This window comes from Entelurus aequoreus, linkage group LG08 (assembly GCF_033978785.1).
Source record: "Entelurus aequoreus isolate RoL-2023_Sb linkage group LG08, RoL_Eaeq_v1.1, whole genome shotgun sequence".
Classification (NCBI taxonomy): domain Eukaryota; kingdom Metazoa; phylum Chordata; class Actinopteri; order Syngnathiformes; family Syngnathidae; genus Entelurus; species Entelurus aequoreus.
Window position 1 is genome coordinate 30,329,564 of NC_084738.1, and position 18,258 is coordinate 30,347,821.

An 18,258-nucleotide genomic window follows, 5' to 3' on the forward strand; every position below is an offset into this window, starting at 1 on the left:
TATATTTTCAAATCCCAAAAATAGATTTACAAATATGCGTTTATTTATACAAATTATTTATTTATTTATATATCACATTTGTATTTGTATATTTATTAATATGTGCATATGTATTGATATCATATATAAGTTGATGTGAGACAATACTACTTCCATATATTTAAAGGTAAATCAAATGTAAAATCAATGTACTAAGGAACATAATATACACGATATCGATCTATTCACACAACCGATACGGACACTACTCATGGTGATGAATCTACCGATATTTGGATCGATCCACACTTCACTTATAATGAGAGAGAGATAGAGGAGAGAGAGAGAGAGAGAGAGAGAGAGAGAGAGAGAGAGCGAGAGAGAGAGAGAGAGAGAGAGAGAGAGAGAGAGAGAGAGAGAGAGAGAGAGCATATCCGGTTGACAGGTGATGCTCTGTTTTTCAGACAGCGGATGTGCTCGTGCGAGCCTCGTATAAACTCGCCATGGAACCGGAGGGAGACAACCGGCTCCTTCAAGACGTGCTGACAAGAGCGGACAACGAGACGTGCGCGGACTGCGGTAACCCAGGTAAGCAATAAGCCAGACATATGCCTCTCCTCTTTGACAAGACGTGTACTGTGTGTGTGTGAGTGTGTGTGTGTGTTGTCAGGGCTGGTCAGTGTGTGTGTAGACCAGACACAAGCTGTCCCTTTCACAGATGCTTTGTTCCTGTCTGTGTCTATAGGGCATCATGTTGTACAGCAAAGATCTGTCTGCTAATAGGTGGTTCATATGGTAGCCACTACAGATAAGAATGCCATATTTCATATTCAACATGTTCTACCCCATTCTTGTTTAAACCTCTACCACTGATTTCCCTGACATGGTATTAAGCCAAAGTGCCAACTAAGGATGGGCTGGATGCCCAGTGCTTGTGCTGTTCCTCTGAGGACTGGCTTCAGTAAAGCATCTCTAGAGCCAGCATCGCTCCTGCAGATCTGTATATAAAACTTTAGAAAAGCAGAGTTCTGTAAAATAAAATGTGTAGTAGGTAGTTGAGGAAGACACACTTGCCAAAAACATGACATATTTTAGAACACTTTGATAGGACTAAACATGCAGTGTCAAAAATTCCCATATGTGTTGAACAATATTTATAGTGTATTAGTTGAGGACATGCTTTATTAACATGATTACAGTTGCAGCACGGTGGGACAGGGGTTAGTGCGTATGCCTCGCAATACGAAGGTCCTGAGTTCAATCCCGGGCTCGGGATCTTTCTGTGTGGTGTTTCTGGTGCATGTTCTTCCCGTGACTGTGTGGGTTCCCTCCTGGTACTCCGGCTTCCTCCCACCTCCAAAGACATGCACCTGGGGATAGGTTGATTGGCAACACTAAGTTGGCCCTAGTGTGTGAATGTGAGTGTGAATGTTGTCTGTCCATCTGTGTTGGCCCTGTGATGAGGTGGCGACTTGTCCAGGGTGTACACCGCCTTCCGCCTGAATGCAGCTGAGATAGGCTCCAGCACCCCCCGCGACCCCAAAAAGGGGCAAGCGGTAGAAAATGGATGGATGGATAATTATAATATTTCTGTGTTTACATGTTGTCAATATTAATGTGTTCACTTTGAGTGTTGAGGTTTCCATGTTCTAACAGGGAGAGAAAGCTTATGATGGTGTCCATCACAAATCAGCATTATTCATTTTTGGTACCAATTTTGTCATGTCAAGTGTAGTGAAGTTCCTTTTTTATCCGCGCATGTTCGTAAATTTACATGCAGCCAAGACATAGCACCTCAACTTACGAGTTATATGGTTCTGTGACGTAGCTCTTAACTCAAAACAAAAAATCAAAGTCTCCAGTGAAATTAATTAAATGCAATTTAATTAAACAGCACGATTTTAACATGTTACATACATTTTTTTTAATAAAAACTACATTTAGATAATAAATATTGTGTAAAACAGTATAATAGAGTGTAATACTAACAAATAGACTAGTTTTACGAAGTAATGCAATAATAATATAACATTTACCTTGGAGAGTGCACGTCTACGATATCTCTTTCCAGCTGCTTCTCTGTCAAACACACCATCAGAAGCTTTTTCATATTTTCATGGATAAATGTCTGCCGTTTCGATACTATATTAATATTTTTGGCTGGCATAAGACTCATTCTGGTTCACTATGGCGCAGACTAGCAGTGATACGCTCAAATTGTTTTACCAGGTTAACAACACGCCCGGTCATGTTTTTAATGATTTCTTTGTTTCAGTTCAATGATTATCATCCACTTCCTCTTTTTAGCACTGTCCTGTGCACTCACTTTCTTCTTTCCCATGGTGGGAAAACAAAGATATATCGATCTCTAGCTATAAACTAGTGCGAGTGAGTAAGACAAGATGTTTTGGGCAAATCGCTGTGACAGTTAGTACACCAAATTATGGCAGGGATGTTTTTAACTCAAATTGTTGCTTGCAAGTTAAAGCATACCAATTGGCTGAGGTACTGCTCTTATCTCAAAACACTCTTACGTTGGGGCACTTTTAAATTGACGTAACACTTGGCAAAGTATGCCATCAACATGAACGTAGCTGTCACCATAATCAAAATGTGTTTAAAAAAAATGTAATCAAGGATTAATGTACAATATACACAACATCAGCAGATCATAGCACTCTCCAGAGATCATGCAGATTTGCTCCAGAATGCCGAATAACAGTATTCTACTGTTGTTCTTCACCTGGCCTAGTATGATGATGCTGCATTTCATTAAAATTAACATTATCCACCCTACTTCACCGCAAAGTCATCTGTTAACCAGCCCATACACACATACACACACACACATTTTTTTTATGCTTAATATTTCTTACTCCTTGCCTCTGCCTTTGTTTTCTATGCCCACTTAGAACCGAGAGGTTGATATGAGTGTTTATAGTACAGTAGTGCAGCTTATAGCATTTGCAGCAATGTTGTGCCTCTGCCCTTGGCCAAGTACACACACATTACTTGTATCCTACGTATAGAAACCTCAGCAGTCTTCTGAGGCGAGAGTCAGGTGCATCTTGGAAAGCATAAATGGCAGAAACCCCATAGCAACCTTAGCAGTTCCTTATTGGGAATAGTAAATGTTTTATTTTTTGTTTTTTGTTATAGACAGCAACTCTGTTGCTCAGTGAAAGATAACAAATCAATCAATCAATCAATGTTTATTTATATAGCCCTAAATCACAAGTGTCTCAAAGGGCTGCACAAGCCACAACGACATTCGCGGTACAGAGCCCACATAAGGGCAAGGAAAAACTCACAACCCCACTGGGACGTCGATGTGATGACTATGAAAAACCTTGGAGAGGACCGCATATGTGGGTGACCCCCCCTCCCCCTCTAGATAACAAATGATGTACAGGTGTATCAGTACTGTTAAAGGCCTACTGAAATGAATTTTTTTTATTTAAACGGGAATAGCAGATCCATTCTATGTGTCATACTTGATCATTTCACGATATTGCCATATTTTTGCTGAAAGGATTTAGTAGAGAACGACGATAAAGTTTGCAACTTTTGGTCGCTGATAAAAAAAAGCCTTGCCTATACCGGAAGTAGCGTGACGTCACAGGAGGAAGGGCTGCTCACATTTTCCTATTGTTTACAATGCAGCGAGAGAGATTCGGACCGAGAAAGCGACGATTACCCCATTAATTTCAGCGAGGATGAAAGGTTCGTGGATGAGGAACGTGAGAGTGAAGGACTAGCGTGCAGTGCAGGACGTATCTTTTTTCGCTCTGACCGTAACTTAGGTACAAGGGCTCATTGGATTCCACACTTTCTCCTTTTTCTATTGTGGATCACGGATTTGTATTTTAAACCACCTCGGATACTATATCCTCTTGAAAATGAGAGTCGAGAACGCGAAATGGACATTCACAGTGACTTATATCTCCACGACAATACATCGGCGAAGCACTTTAGCTACGGAGCTAAAGTGATAGCATCGGGCTCAAATGCAGATAGAAACAAAATAAATAAACCCCTGACTGGAAGGATAGACAGAAAATCAACAATACTATTAAACCATGGACATGTAAATACACGGTTAATGCTTTCCAGCTTGGCGAAGGTTAACAATGCTGTTGCTAACGACGCCATTGAAGCTATCTTAGCAACGGGACCTCACAGAGCTATGATAAAAACATTAGCGCTCCACCTACGCCAGCCAGCCCTCATCTGCTCATCAACACCCATGCTCACCTGCGTTCCAGCGATCGACGGAAGGACGAAGGACTTCACCCGATCATCCGTGCGGTCGGCGGCTAGCGTCGGCTAGCGCGTCTGCTATCCAAGTCAAAGTCCTCCTGGTTGTGTTGCTACAGCCAGCCGCTACTACACCGATCCCACCTACAACTTTCTTCTTTGCAGTCTTCATTGTTCATTAAACAAATTGCAAAATATTCACCAACACAGATGTCCAGAATACTGTGGAATTTTGAGATGAAAACAGAGCTTATTTGTATTGGATTCAATGGGGTACCAATACTTCCGTTTAACTAGTGACGTCACGTGCATACGTCATCATATATAGACGTTTTCAACCGGAAGTTTAGCGGGAAATTTAAAAGTGCACTTTATAAGTTAACCCGGCCGTATTGGCATGTGTTGCAATGTTAAGATTTCATCATTGATGTATAAACTTTTAGACTGCGTGGTCGGTAGTAGTGGGCCTTTAAAGGCCTACTGAAACCCACTACTACCGACCACGCAGTCTGATAGTTTATATATCAATGATGAAATCTTAACATTGCAACACATGCCAATACGGCTGGGTTAACTGATAAAGTGCAATTTTAAATTTCCCGGCAAACTTCCGGCTGAAAACGTTTCGATATGATGACGTTTGCGTGTGACGTCAACGGTTGACGCGGAAGTATTCGGAGCCCATTGAATCCAATACAAAAAGCTCTGTTTTCATCTCAAAAATCCACAGTATTCTGGACATCTGTGTTGGTGAATCTTTTGCAATTTGTTTAATGAACAATGGAGACTGCAAAGAAGAAAGTTGTAGGTGGGATCGGTGTATTAGCGGCGGACTACAGCAACACAACCAGGAGGACTTTGAGGATATCAGACGCGCTAGCCGAAAGACCTCACCTTGACTTCCTACGTCTCCGGGCCGCCAACCGCATCGGTGATCGGGTGAAGTCCTTCGTCGTACCGTCGATCGCTGGAACGCAGGTGAGCATGGGTCGGGATGAGCAGATGAGAGCTGGCGTAGGTGCAGAGCTAATGTTTTTAGCATAGCTCTGTCGAGGTTCCGTAGCTAAGTTAGCTTCAATAGCGTCATTAGCAACAGCATTGCTAAGCTTCGCCAAGCTGGAAAACATTAACCGTGTATTTACATGTCCAGAGTTTGGTAGTATTGTTGATCTTCTGTCTATCTTTCCAGTCAGGGACTTATTTGTTTTGTTTCTATATGCAGTAAAGCCCGATGCTATCACGTTAGCTCAGTAGCTAAAGAGCTTTGCCGATGTATTGTCGTGGAGATAAAAGTCACTGTGAATGTCCATTTAGCGTTCTCGACTCTCATTTTCAAGAGGATATAGTATCCGAGGTGGTTTAAAATACAAATCCGTGATCCACAATAGAAAAAGGAGAGAGTGTGGAATCCAATGAAACCTTGTACCTAAGTTACGGTCAGAGCGAAAAAAGATACGTTCTGCACTTCACGATAGTCCTTCACTTTCACGTTCCTCATCCACGAATCTTTCATCCTCGCTCAAATTAATGGGGTAATCGTCGCTTTCTTGGTCCGAATCTCTCTCGCTGCTGGTGTAAACAATGGGAAAATGTGAGCAGTCCTTCCTCCGGTGTCGTCACGGTACTTCCGGTAGGGGAAAGGCTTTTTTTTATCAGAGACCAAAAGTTGCGAACTTTATCGTCGTTGTTCTATACTAAATCCTTTCAGCAAAAATATGGCAATATCGCGAAATGATCAAGTATGACACATAAAATGTACCTGCTATCCCCGTTTAAATAAAAAAAATTCATTTCAGTAGGCCTTTAAGCCTAAATTGAGTCACACCAAGGCCAGATTTTAAGTAAGAAGTACATTTAATGTAGTAAATGTTACAGTTGCGCATAGCTGAAGTTGGACTGATCCAAGGATGCAGAGAAGACAGGCAACGTGCAAGTAGAATGTGTTTTAATTAGAGTACCATCATTGAGGAAGCACCAGCGAGGCTACAGCAATAGAACACGGGTTAGCACAAATGACACAAAAAACAAGGCACAGCAAGGCAAGGCAAGACAACATAAGAGCCAAGTCAAAAACACAAGAAGGCACAACATGATCATAGGAACAATAAACCAGCATGACACAGATTAAGGCTAATGTACACTTACATGCATATCTAATACCGCACTTCAATACATCCATATGTGTGTGAGGACACAGGACACAGACGTTAGCGACATTAGCGTAGCTATGTGAGCTACAGTGCTAACATTACAAGCACGTTTTAACCATGGTAGGTTAGTCTATTTGCTAACCAACAACGGATTGATAGAATGTACTCTGAGGCCTCCACGTTTGTAGCCGTTTTACAGATCGTTTGCGTAGCTCCACGCTTTTGTTTTAAGATATGTAGCAAAGCCTTTTTTTCCTACAAAGCTGTCCACCAGGAAGTGTTGCCGGGGGCTTATGTAGCGAGGGTTGGGTCTGTGTTTGAAGTAAATGTTATAAGGTTAGACACACATTCATCAATTTTCTTTATCACTTGTGATCAGTGGGCAGGCCTGGGCGGGCACAAAGTAAGACATGCCCGCCCTGGTATGGCAGCTGTTTATTTTATTTAGGTTAGTTTTTTTTTATCTTGGAGTAGGTAAACATAAGATAAGTCATCAAAACAAAGGGACATTGACTAAGACAATAACACAATTAACTGACATGTTAGTTAAAGTATAAATACGAGACAGTTGACAGTATTGAAATCTAATGATATTTAATTTCGTATTGCCGATGGGTGGGACTAGATTGGAATATAACTAATCACAGCTCTTTAATGGTGTACATTGAAAGAGGGGTAGGGGTTAGTTATGAACGAGAGCCAATCAGATGCTTTCCCTTGTAAATTAAGGAAGTCCCCACCAAAAACAAAAGGTGTGGATACAACATGTTCCAATGGATATATGTGTACTCCTGGGAGAAAGTGAAGAGGACATATTTCATTTTTACTGCTATGATGCCATCAACAGGCAAGTGATCCATCCTGACATTCACACAACTCTAAGTCAAATATATTATTTGCTGCTATTGGTGTTGCGACAAAAATTGATTCCATGCTAAAAATTGTTACCCGCCGCCGTGCTGGAAATTGTTTGTCCACAATTGAGTACTACATGCAGAACAAACACTATATTTGTGGTTATTGTAAGGATATGTGTTTGAAATTATTTAAGCCTTTATCGTGTTTGATAAATCACAGAGTTGGCTATTTCTATGGTATTAATGAGAGGGACAAGCGGTAGAAAATAGATGGATGGATTAATGAGATTCTAAAGGACTGTTACTGATCCGATGTTGATGTGCTGTAACCTCTTTCTTGTTTAGAAGCTACATATAATAATAACTGCTCTTTGTTTATGCACATAATATATATTAATAAAGTGTTTAGATGTAGTTATTCAAGAGAGTTACACATATGATAATGAGTACATACTGTACTGTTTAGGTGTTGAAGTCCCCTTTATACCTATAAAAGTGTTACATATATGATAATAAAGTACACTGTTTACGTTTTAAAGTACCCTTTAAAAACCTGAAATCAACCACATACGACATCTTAGCGATTCAAAATAATATTTTGATATTGACAGATCTCATCTGTACATCTCCTAACGGTATTCTAGTAATGTATGCACAGATGAGATGTGTCAATATCCAAATATTACTTTGAATCCCTTTTTCGCAACCAAGAATACTTTGATTTAATGAATACATCCAAACACTGTATTAATATTTATTATGTGCATGAACAAATCACAGCTAATATTGTATGTAGCTTTTAAGAAAGAGGTTTTTCACACATCAACATTGTATTAAGAACATTCCTTTAAAATTAATACCATAGAAATAGCCAACTCTTTCATTTTTTGCATACGATATACCCCGGACTGGTAATCTGTCAACCCCAGGGTACATATAAACTTTTTTTCAACGAAAGACAACCTAAATGAGGGGTTTAGCTATAAGGCACAACATGATCATTTATATTTGTGTGTGTGCGTGAGTGTGTGTGTGTGTGTGTTTTGTATATATATTGGTACTTTACATGCAGTTGACTTTTGGCCCCTAGCCTAATTTTTTTAGCCTGATGCGGCCCCCAGGTCAAAAAGTTTGCACGCCACAGTGATACGGGCATATCGTTCAGTTTTTCAGCCTAACTATTATGGTTTCAACAAATTGATTTGTGTTGATCCGGAAAGGTGCATGCAAATCACAGAGCACCTCTCCCTGCACCATGGCTGGCATCATTCCCTTTAGTGCAAAAACCATTGAAGTGCATGTTGGGCACAGTGACCTGCATGTGTATGCTGTGCACGTGGGTAGTCAGACACACACTTATGACTCAGACAGTGATGACCTCACCATGGCTAAGTGTGTGTACTCTGCTCTTTACAGTGGTTTAAATAGTAAATGATGACTTGTTTAATTTTTGAAGTCGGCTACTATTTTCATCAAACGTTATAATTATACTGGACGATTGATTTGCGTTCCAAATGTCGAATGTAGCAAATGTAACTGGTACTGCTTTTTGGCACCATTCCATTGTAATATCATATGTCATTCGTCGTGCGGTAGCTAGACACTGCAATCTTTTGACTGGTCGACCGAGAATCGTCACCTGAACACAAAAAAGGCAGCTTCCAAAAAGCTTGCCATCTTTTTGTAATAGGCCACTTATTCCCGATAACAAAAAAACACAAAATGCAGAATTTCCCTTTTACTTTGTTGAATTCACACAATTTACATAGCTGCCATCCCAATTACTCACCCAAATTGCAGCATGACAAATTTACCTGAAATATTCAAACACTTACTACATTTTTGTGTGTATGAAAACATGAGTAAACCTGATAGCACACACAAAGCTGATCTACTAAGCTCGTGCGCAGAGAGAGGATTGTGTCAACATAGAGAGTGCCTTGCCTCACGCCAACGTCATGCTTCATGTACACACATTTCTACAGGCTTTGGATACTTTGGCGACACACAGAGGTGGTCGTTCGGGCTTTGCCAACATTTGATTTCATTAATGTTAAAAGATTGAGGCAAAGACACAAAATTCACTTGTTCGTCCTGCTTAATATTCATATTAATATTTGTGAGAATGGCTATTAATTTATGTAGGAGGTGATCATTTTGACATCTGTTGTCACAATGTGTTCTTGTGACTCCAGCACAGTCGTTTGGGCTGCGGCAGCAAGTCATTTTCTGTGTTGTAATTATACAGTGACTAATCAAACACGAGTCAAAGTCTTTCGTATCATTTGTTGAGACATGCTGGCACGTTTAAATGTAAAAGATTGCACACCAAATATTACATTATTTTCACATGAAACTCTAATCAGTCTGTGAGCAGACTACTGTATGAACACATTTTGTTGTAAATTACACAAATTATATTTATTTTGGGGGTAATCAGAGGGACCCACCTCTTCTAGAGTTTTACGTATCATATCTTCCCAAACATTGTGCAGCGGTACTTTCTCTCCAGTCCCATAGCTCGCCTGTTTTGGCCATGAACATCCTTCTTCCTCCACACTTTCTTCCTGATGACCGACCATTTCTTTTTTATTCCTGCCTGTGTGCGATTTTCAATGCACACAGCCTTCTCACAATCTCAACCCTCTTTCAATCACTCGAAAGACAAAGGCACCTTCTACTGAGTAATACTAAATCCTGATTTGCCAGAGCATGCAGCGCTCAGTCACATGGATCATTTCAATATGATTTGCGTATTTATAAGGGGGAGCAGTCAGGGTGTGGTCTGTGAACAATTTCAAATGTAAAAAAAGAAATGTGGTGGGATTATTATGTGTGCACAATTTAATGCATCCAATTTCTTTCTTGTGTACTTGTACGCCGTTTTCTGGATTTGAGCGTATGCCTATTTTTAGTAGAAAATCCACTCAACTACTAATACATGAGGCCTCAGGCTTTTAATTGCTGTGTGAATTACCAAACAATTTGGAGGTGTTATATCCTTTTTTCACTGTGCTTAAATACAATAAACATCCAACATAAATACAACCATCGATATATTGCAGCCCTTTGAGACACTCATGATTTCGGGCTATATAAGTAAACTTTGATTGATTGATTGATTGATTGATTGATTCACACTGAAATACTGTATATTGTAGCAGTTGCATTAAGGACATAATTCACCATACCTGTTGACTTGACTTTGTCATCATTATTCACTGTCATTGTTCTATTGTGCACATAACAATGTTGTTCTTGTTTAGCATTCATATACAGTATGCAGTTAAGAGTGAGTAATTTGGCGCGGCCCCTTTAAGTGACCGTCAAGAGATTTACCCAAAGGTGGGGGTTTGTTGTGACCGCCTTTTTGAGTCTCTTTGATGTAAGCAGTCATTCAGTCTCATCTTTGATGGAATAAACGGCGCACACGTTTTTGTGTGTCAAAAGATACTTCAGGTTGTCTTGTTTTCGCGTTACAAGCGCAACCATATGCATATTAACAGATTACTGAGAAATATATCGATTGTGTGGAATTAATTTATTATTAATTGTATCTTGAAGAAACAAAAGAAAACATGTACCACACTACTGGGGCAGTATAGCTCGGTTGGTAGAGCGGCTGTGCCAGCAACTTGAGGGTTGCAGGTTCGATCCCCGCTTCCGCCATCCTAGTCACTGCTGTTGTGTCCTTGGGCAAGACACTTTACCCACCTGCTCCCAGTGCCACCCACACTGGTTTAAATGTAACTTAGATATTGGGTTTCACTATGTAAAGCGCTTTGAGTCACTAGAGAAAAGCGCTATATAAATATAATTCACTTCACTTCACTTCACTTAGCAGCATACGTTCTGTGAGTCTTTGGGAATCCAGTTTCTAACCATGGAGACCTCAATTTTGGCACAATTAGCCTCACACTACTCAATACAACAGAGACTCAAACATTACACAAAGTGTAGGCACAGGAAATGCATACAAGACTGTGAATACAGCTGTGTCAGTGTTGAAGTAAGAGCATACAGTAGTGGTGTCACTGTTTGTCACACAGTGCAGACATGTCATTTCATACAAAGCATGCATAAATACATGCTAACAGCTGTATTACCTTGGCAATGTTTGAGCAATCAGATGTTGGGTGACATGAGTGTGATTTGTGATTCTCATTCACTTTCAGTAGATTGTGGGACAATGTCAGAGCATGTGAACGCGTAGCATTTAATTTATTGATGGACGTATAAATATTGTTACCTTAGTGATCATATACAGCAGTGTTTTTCAACCACTGTGGCAGCAGGTAGCTAATTGCTTTGTAGATGTCGGGAACATGGTTTGTCGTGATCACAATATGCGGGAGGCAGTGTGTAGGTAAAAAGGTATCTAACACTTAAACCAAAAATAAATAAAAGGTGAGTGCCGTTAAGAAAAGGCATTGAAGCTTAGGGATGGGTATGCAAAGTAAACACAAACAGAATGCTGGACAACAGCAAATACTTACAGGGTTTGGAGCAGACGGCGTCCACAAAGTACATCCATACATGACATGACAATCAACAATGTCCCCACAAAGAAGGATAGCGTCCGCACAACTTAAATAGTCTTGATTGGGAAAACAAAGCAGGTGCGGGAAATAGCACGCAAGGAAGACATGAAACTGCTACAGGAAAACACCAACAAAAGAGGAAAAGCCACCAAAATAGGAGCTCAAGACAAGAACTAAAACACTACACACAGGAAAACAGCAAAAAACTCCAAATAAGTCACGGTGTGATGTGACAGGTCATGACAGTATACCTACTTTGAGACAAGAGCTATAGTGATGCCTGGTTGGTTATGGTTTGAATTCATATCCAACAATTGCTAGAACAACTTTTTATTTTCAGTATCGGCTACTGAGTTTAATTTTTTTAATGTTTTCTGCTGTTGGTGTGCCTCCAGGATTTTTTCAATGAAAAAAATGTGCCTTGGCTCAGAAAAGGTTGAAAAACACTGATATACAGTACTATTGTCTTCACAATACACCTTACAGTACAGTACAACAATAATACAGCTCTATATTGTATATCAATAGCTTGGGCAAGTAAATGTACATTATGGTACAGTTGATTTATATCTGCAATCATAAGTACAGTATAACTTTTTGTCAAGCATTCTCATCTCGCACATCCTGTCTCCAACACGCTTTGACGTGGGCAGAAGCAAAGAACCTGTGATTCAGGGATTAAAGTGTACCTTTGCCACTCAACACCCACGGGTGCCGCTGTCTGTGTTGTGTCGTTCACAGAAAACATCTCTCTGACTGCTCGTGAGGCTGTCAGTTTTCTGAGAGCATTCTCAAAATGTGATGATCTAAATGCTAAGTGCTTCAATGATTCAATCATTTCTTTCTGGGTTTGCAGAACATACGTCACAGTTGTGTGTTTTTAACAGTGATTTTGGCATGACCAAAATGGCATCTTCTTCTTCGCTGTTGACAGTGTTGTGGTGTTTTTTCTCACAAATTCTGCAGAGCCACAAGAGACATGCTTTAAAATTTACAATTTCCTCCTGTATCTTACTTTAATGTTCTCTCTTCTCCCCCAAACTTTACTCTCTCCTTCATCTCCCTTCTTGTTTATCTTCTGCAACCTCCTCCTCTTCCACCCATCCCTCTTCTTGTCTTCCATCCTGCAGAGCCGGACTGGGCATCACTGACTCTGGGTGTGTTTGTTTGTCAGGCCTGCTCGCTTCTTCACCGCAGCATCCCCCATATCAGCAGAGTCAAGTCGGTTCAAGACACGTGGGATGCGAGTGATGTGGAGGTGAGACTTATAGCAAGCATTTAGCAGGAGTGAAAATCCTCATTCAAAGGCAGTTTAAGTAAGTCTGCTAAGAATGTAGATGAGGGATGAGATGTCATCAATACTGAATTGTCATGGTCTGTAGTGACACTCCATGTCACTAGTAGCTAGTTATATATTATATATTGGGCAAAGTAAAAAATAATGTAGAAAATAACCCCGGAAATGCTGTTTGAATAGACCTAACTAATTCATCATAAAATAGAACAAAGAAAGAATGCACATTTCAAAACAAGGTTTCACAAATTACTTTGTGTGAAGCACTTCCTGTGTATGTTTTGTTTTCTGGCTTCCTCCCACAGTTCACAAACATGCAGGTTAGGTTAACTCTAATTGGCCACTGGTGCCAATGTGAGTGTGAATGGTAGTTTGTTTTTAGATCCTCTTGAGAGCCGTCGTTCTCTGCAGTGGTTATTTGTGTTTTGCACTACAGGGCTCTTTTTTCCAGAAATGTCTAATTTTGACAAAAGAAAATGACCAAAAACTAATTTCCACTGCAAAGGACGCTGGTTTGTCAGGAGGGTATGTTTCATCACTGTAATGATCCTTACCAGAACAAGGGGTCTACAAATGCATTCATTATTTAAAATGAATATACTTGCACAGATAAAATAGTATTGTTTTTTACATGACCTTGACCTCTGTCCTCCGTCTGGCATGGAGTCGTTATTCGTTATCATTGAGGGCCACATCACAGTTATGGCTGCCATCAGAGGACCACTTGTAACATTATATAAGAATGAATAAATTAGGGATGAGTTGCTTGATCAGTGCGTCCGATTTTTCTTGAAAAAGTATGTGATCGCTATGGCCGATTAACGCCGATCATAAATGCCGATCATAAATAGTTGGTGGTTTTTGGATGGTTATTTATTTGGTTTTATGGACAGAATAGAGTACATCTCATTGGCTCCATTTTAAGCATACTTTTATTTTCGTTTATTTAAGAGTTAGAATGTATTAAAAAAAAAGTGTTACAAATTCAGGGAATTATTCTCTGGACACAAGAGGACTTTGAGGGAAAAAAAGACAATTATTTAAATGAGTAGTAGATAGTAGTTTTTGATTGTGTTTAGATATTGCGTTCTATAGGCATTGTTTTGCTCAAACAATTATAACATGTATGCAATAAAATAGAATAAAGAACTTGTTTGAATATGCCTGGTTGGTTATGGTGTTGATATTTTTCAACTGTCAAAAGCACTCATCATAGTAAATAGAAAACAATTACTGTTAATGCTTGTGATCGGTATTGATATTGGTACAGTCACGGCCGATCTAACTAATGCATGAAGGATATCTAAATTGGCAGCATAAAACCCTAATCGGAACATCCCAAATATAAATGTATAATCACCTTATGATAATATTACACAATTGCCTTTGAATTTGATTATTATATTCTTTCTGTACAAGTTGATGGATAATTTGCTTTGAAATTCCTTGTCAAGCAGATATATAAGTATTTATCTTTACTTTAACAAAAAAATATTTGTGATGTACCGTATTTTTCGGACTATAAGTCGCAGTTTTTTTCATAGTTTGGCCGGGGGTGCGACTTATACTCAGGAGCGACTTATGTGTGAAATTATTAACACATTACCGTAAAATATCAAATAATATTATTTAGCTCATTCACGTAAGAGACTAGACGTATAATATTTCATCGGATTTAGCGATTAGGAGTGACAGATTGTTTGGTAAACGTATAGCATGTTCTATATGTTATAGTTATTTGAATGACTCTTACCGTAATATGTTATGTTAACATACCAGGCACATTCTCAGTTGGTTATTTATGCGTCATATAACGTACACTTATTCAGCCTGTTGTTCAAAAATGCGACTTATATATGTTTTTTTCCTTCTTTATTATGCATTTTCGGCCGGTGCGACTTATACTCCGAAAAATACGGTATGTTAATATAATATTTGTTGTATTATTAGATGATATTAAAGTCTAAAAATCATATGCAGTACACTACATGCATTTTTTTTCTGTCAAAATCTAAAGAACTAGGGCTGCAACAATTAATCGATTAAAATCGATTATAAAAATAGTTGCCGATTAATTTAGTCATCGATTCGTTGGATCTATGCTATGCGTATGCGCTGAGGCTAAGTTTTTTATTTTATTTTATTTGTATTTATTTTTTTAACCTTTATTTATAAACGGCAACATTTACAAACAGCTGAGAAACAATAATCAAAATAATAGGGGTGTAACGGTACGTGTATTTGTATCGAAGGGGTTTCGGTTCGGCGCGGAGGTGTACCGAACGAGTTTCCACACGGACATATTAAGTAGCGTACTGCACGTTGTGTAAACAATACTCAAAATGCCGGACATTTGAGGCATTTAAGAAACTCCGCCCTGACAGCTCCGCAAAAGAGGACATGTCCGGTGAAAAGAGGACGTATGGTCAGTCTATCGTAGCCCGTTAGCTGCTAGCATGCTAGCAAAAGAGGACATGTCCGGTGAAACCGATCGCTGCTAGCATCCTAGCAGTGACCGGGCTAGGTCCTGACCATACGTCCTCTTTTCACCGGACATGTCCTCTTTTGCGGGGCTGTCCGGGCGGTGTTTCTTAAATGCCTCAAATGTCCGGCATTTTGAGTTAGGGTTGCGTGTATTTTCAATGTATGTTCAGAGTTAAGAAGGGGTTGAAAACAAAACAAATTGTGCACGCAGCAGCATTTGTGAGGGAGGGGGAGAGACAGAGAGAGCGAGAGAGTTGTGATAAACGCACATGCGTCGTCAGGCTCTGCTTTTTATCGATAGATTTATCAGATTTAATTTTTTATTATCTATAGCAGGGGTGTCAAAAGTGTGCATTTTTGTAACATTTTCCTTGTTTTATTTGGCAAGTTGAAAGCACATGGCGCCAGTATGCTGTTTTTTTTCAATAAAATACTGGAAAGGATAGAAATGTAGTTTGTCTCTTTTATCCGATTATTAATAGATTAATCGAAGTAATAATCGACAGATTAATCGATTATCAAATTAATCGTTAGTTGCAGCCCTAGAAAGAACTAAAACATTCAGTTGAAAAGAAGAAGTGCTTTAATGACGCATATTTTTCCAGGCTTTTGCGAAACATATAAAATAATGTGGGCCTTGAGTTTGACACATGTGCTCTATCAAGATGGGGGTTAATGGAACAGTTACACTTTCATTATTGGATGAATCATTTTTATTCATTAACATGTATATTTAATTGTACCCTTAAGCCAACTGTATTGTGATGAAAGACAGTGTTGCTTAAAGGTTTTGTTTAAACTTAAGTTAGGCCATCCACTCTAGTAGAAGTAGTCTCACTTCCCCCCCAAATTGTCATTCATGACATTTTATGGGGGGGAAGTGACACTAATGTGAGTCATGTGGAAAAATGGTAAATGATGGTAAAAGCAGAGCTAAAGGCCAGAGAACTTTGCTTACACCATTTACGTAGCAATATGTTTATTATTGTGCTTGCAATGTTTAGTATCCTACTGATAGCTGATTAGAACATGTTGCTGACCCTTCTGTAATACACAAGACACACGGAACATCAGAACAACCTACACAACTATCTAACTTGTATTAAATTAAGCTTTTTCATTAATGTGTGCTATAATAAATTAATGTGTTTATTTCATTATATAGGTACAGTAAATGTTGATGTTAACCCACGTCTAAGTTAAGTATTTTATTTCTGCCTTTCAGTTAATGGCTGCAATGGGAAACAATGTAGCTAAGGCCAAATATGAGCAAAAGGTTCCCGCTTTCTACTACAGACCAAAACACACTGACTGCAAGTAAGTATACTCAGAGTCAAACTTGTACAACTTCAAAATAAACCATGTGTGTTGATTGTAGGGCAGGGGTGTCGAAAGTGCAGCCTGGGCAAGTTCATAAGAATACTTAAGCGATAAAACTACAACAACAAAATGTGAGAAAAAAGTTAAAATGTTGATACTAACATACTAGAAAATCACTCACAGAAGGCAGACATTTGCTTATATCTTGAATCGTAAAAAAAAAACTTTAAAACAATCCTTAATCCAAACGGTATTCCGGATCACCCCCAAAATCTAATCACCTGTTCTTTCCTGAAAACTTAATCGAAATATACCCATAACTTTTTTAGCTATGTTGCTAATTAACTAACAGACCCCAACGGACCCAGCGACTAATACATAACCTTCTGGCAGAGGTAATTATCCAAGCACAAATGAAATTGTCATGTCCGTGTGAATTTGTTTAGTTCGTCTGTTGCTTCCAAACAGGCAGAAAGAGGGTTCATTCTTTGTATCGGAGTGTATCGCCTCCACCCACAGGGTCATTAAGCCTTGTAATGTAAATGTAAGGTATCCTAGTAGAAATTATCTGGCTCAGGCCTATGATCTGTTCCTTATCCCACTTCAGACATTTCCTGAAAGTTTTGTTAACTAAATAACTAACTAACTAAATGACAGACAAACCTTGGCAATTACATAACATACTGGAAGAGGTAAAACTAAAAATAATATTCTTTGTCACCCACAACAGGATACAGCCTGGTTTATGTACATTATGACTTGTTAGCATATATACATTTGATTGGTTTTAGTCTTTTTAGATCATAATCGTATACCTACCCTCAACATTTTATTTCCCAGTATGTGGCCCTCGGTGGAAAAAAGTTTGGACACCCCTGCTGTTGGATGCCAAACTTCTGAATTACTATGTTCTGTTCATTAATATTCCCCAAATATTGGTCTTTTTGAGTAAAATAGTGATGCTGATGGCATTGGTGGTCCGTCTGTGTTGCGTTGGAGCCGAAACGCCACCCCCTGACCAATTGTAACAGAGTCGGTAAAGCAGCATTTAGGCCAAGAGGAGAAGAATGCAGATTTAGCCTGTACACAACTTGAGATATATGCAGTATTTTATAAAAAATAATCTTACCTTTGTGCTCAAAGGGAATCCAGTATTATTTTAAAAGCCCCTAATATGAGCTAGATAGGGCTCCTTTATTGAAGGGAGGTTGAACAAATGAAGGAGAGATGAGGTCGTATAAGGAGGCAGATCATCTGCATGGTGACGAGATTATAATTAATTTTATCAGTTGCAATACAGTCTGAAATTTCACTGAATTGCTGAGCATTGTTTTTTTGAATGCCACTGATGAGTGAGAACTGGTCTTGAGGCTATT

The 18,258-nt window shown here is 39.2% G+C and overlaps 1 protein-coding gene across 1 annotated transcript in view; it reads left to right on the plus strand.

Moving 5' to 3' along the window:
• Positions 1 to 410: 410 nt before the first annotated feature.
• The window catches only part of LOC133655772 (arf-GAP with dual PH domain-containing protein 1-like), a 35,983-nt gene continuing 18,135 nt past the window's right edge, over positions 411 to 18,258 (plus strand). The window contains 3 exon segments of the mRNA XM_062056236.1: positions 411 to 567; positions 12,915 to 13,042; positions 16,788 to 16,879. Of these exon segments, the coding sequence (XP_061912220.1) occupies positions 483 to 567; positions 12,915 to 13,042; positions 16,788 to 16,879 (305 nt within the window). The 5' untranslated portion in view covers positions 411 to 482.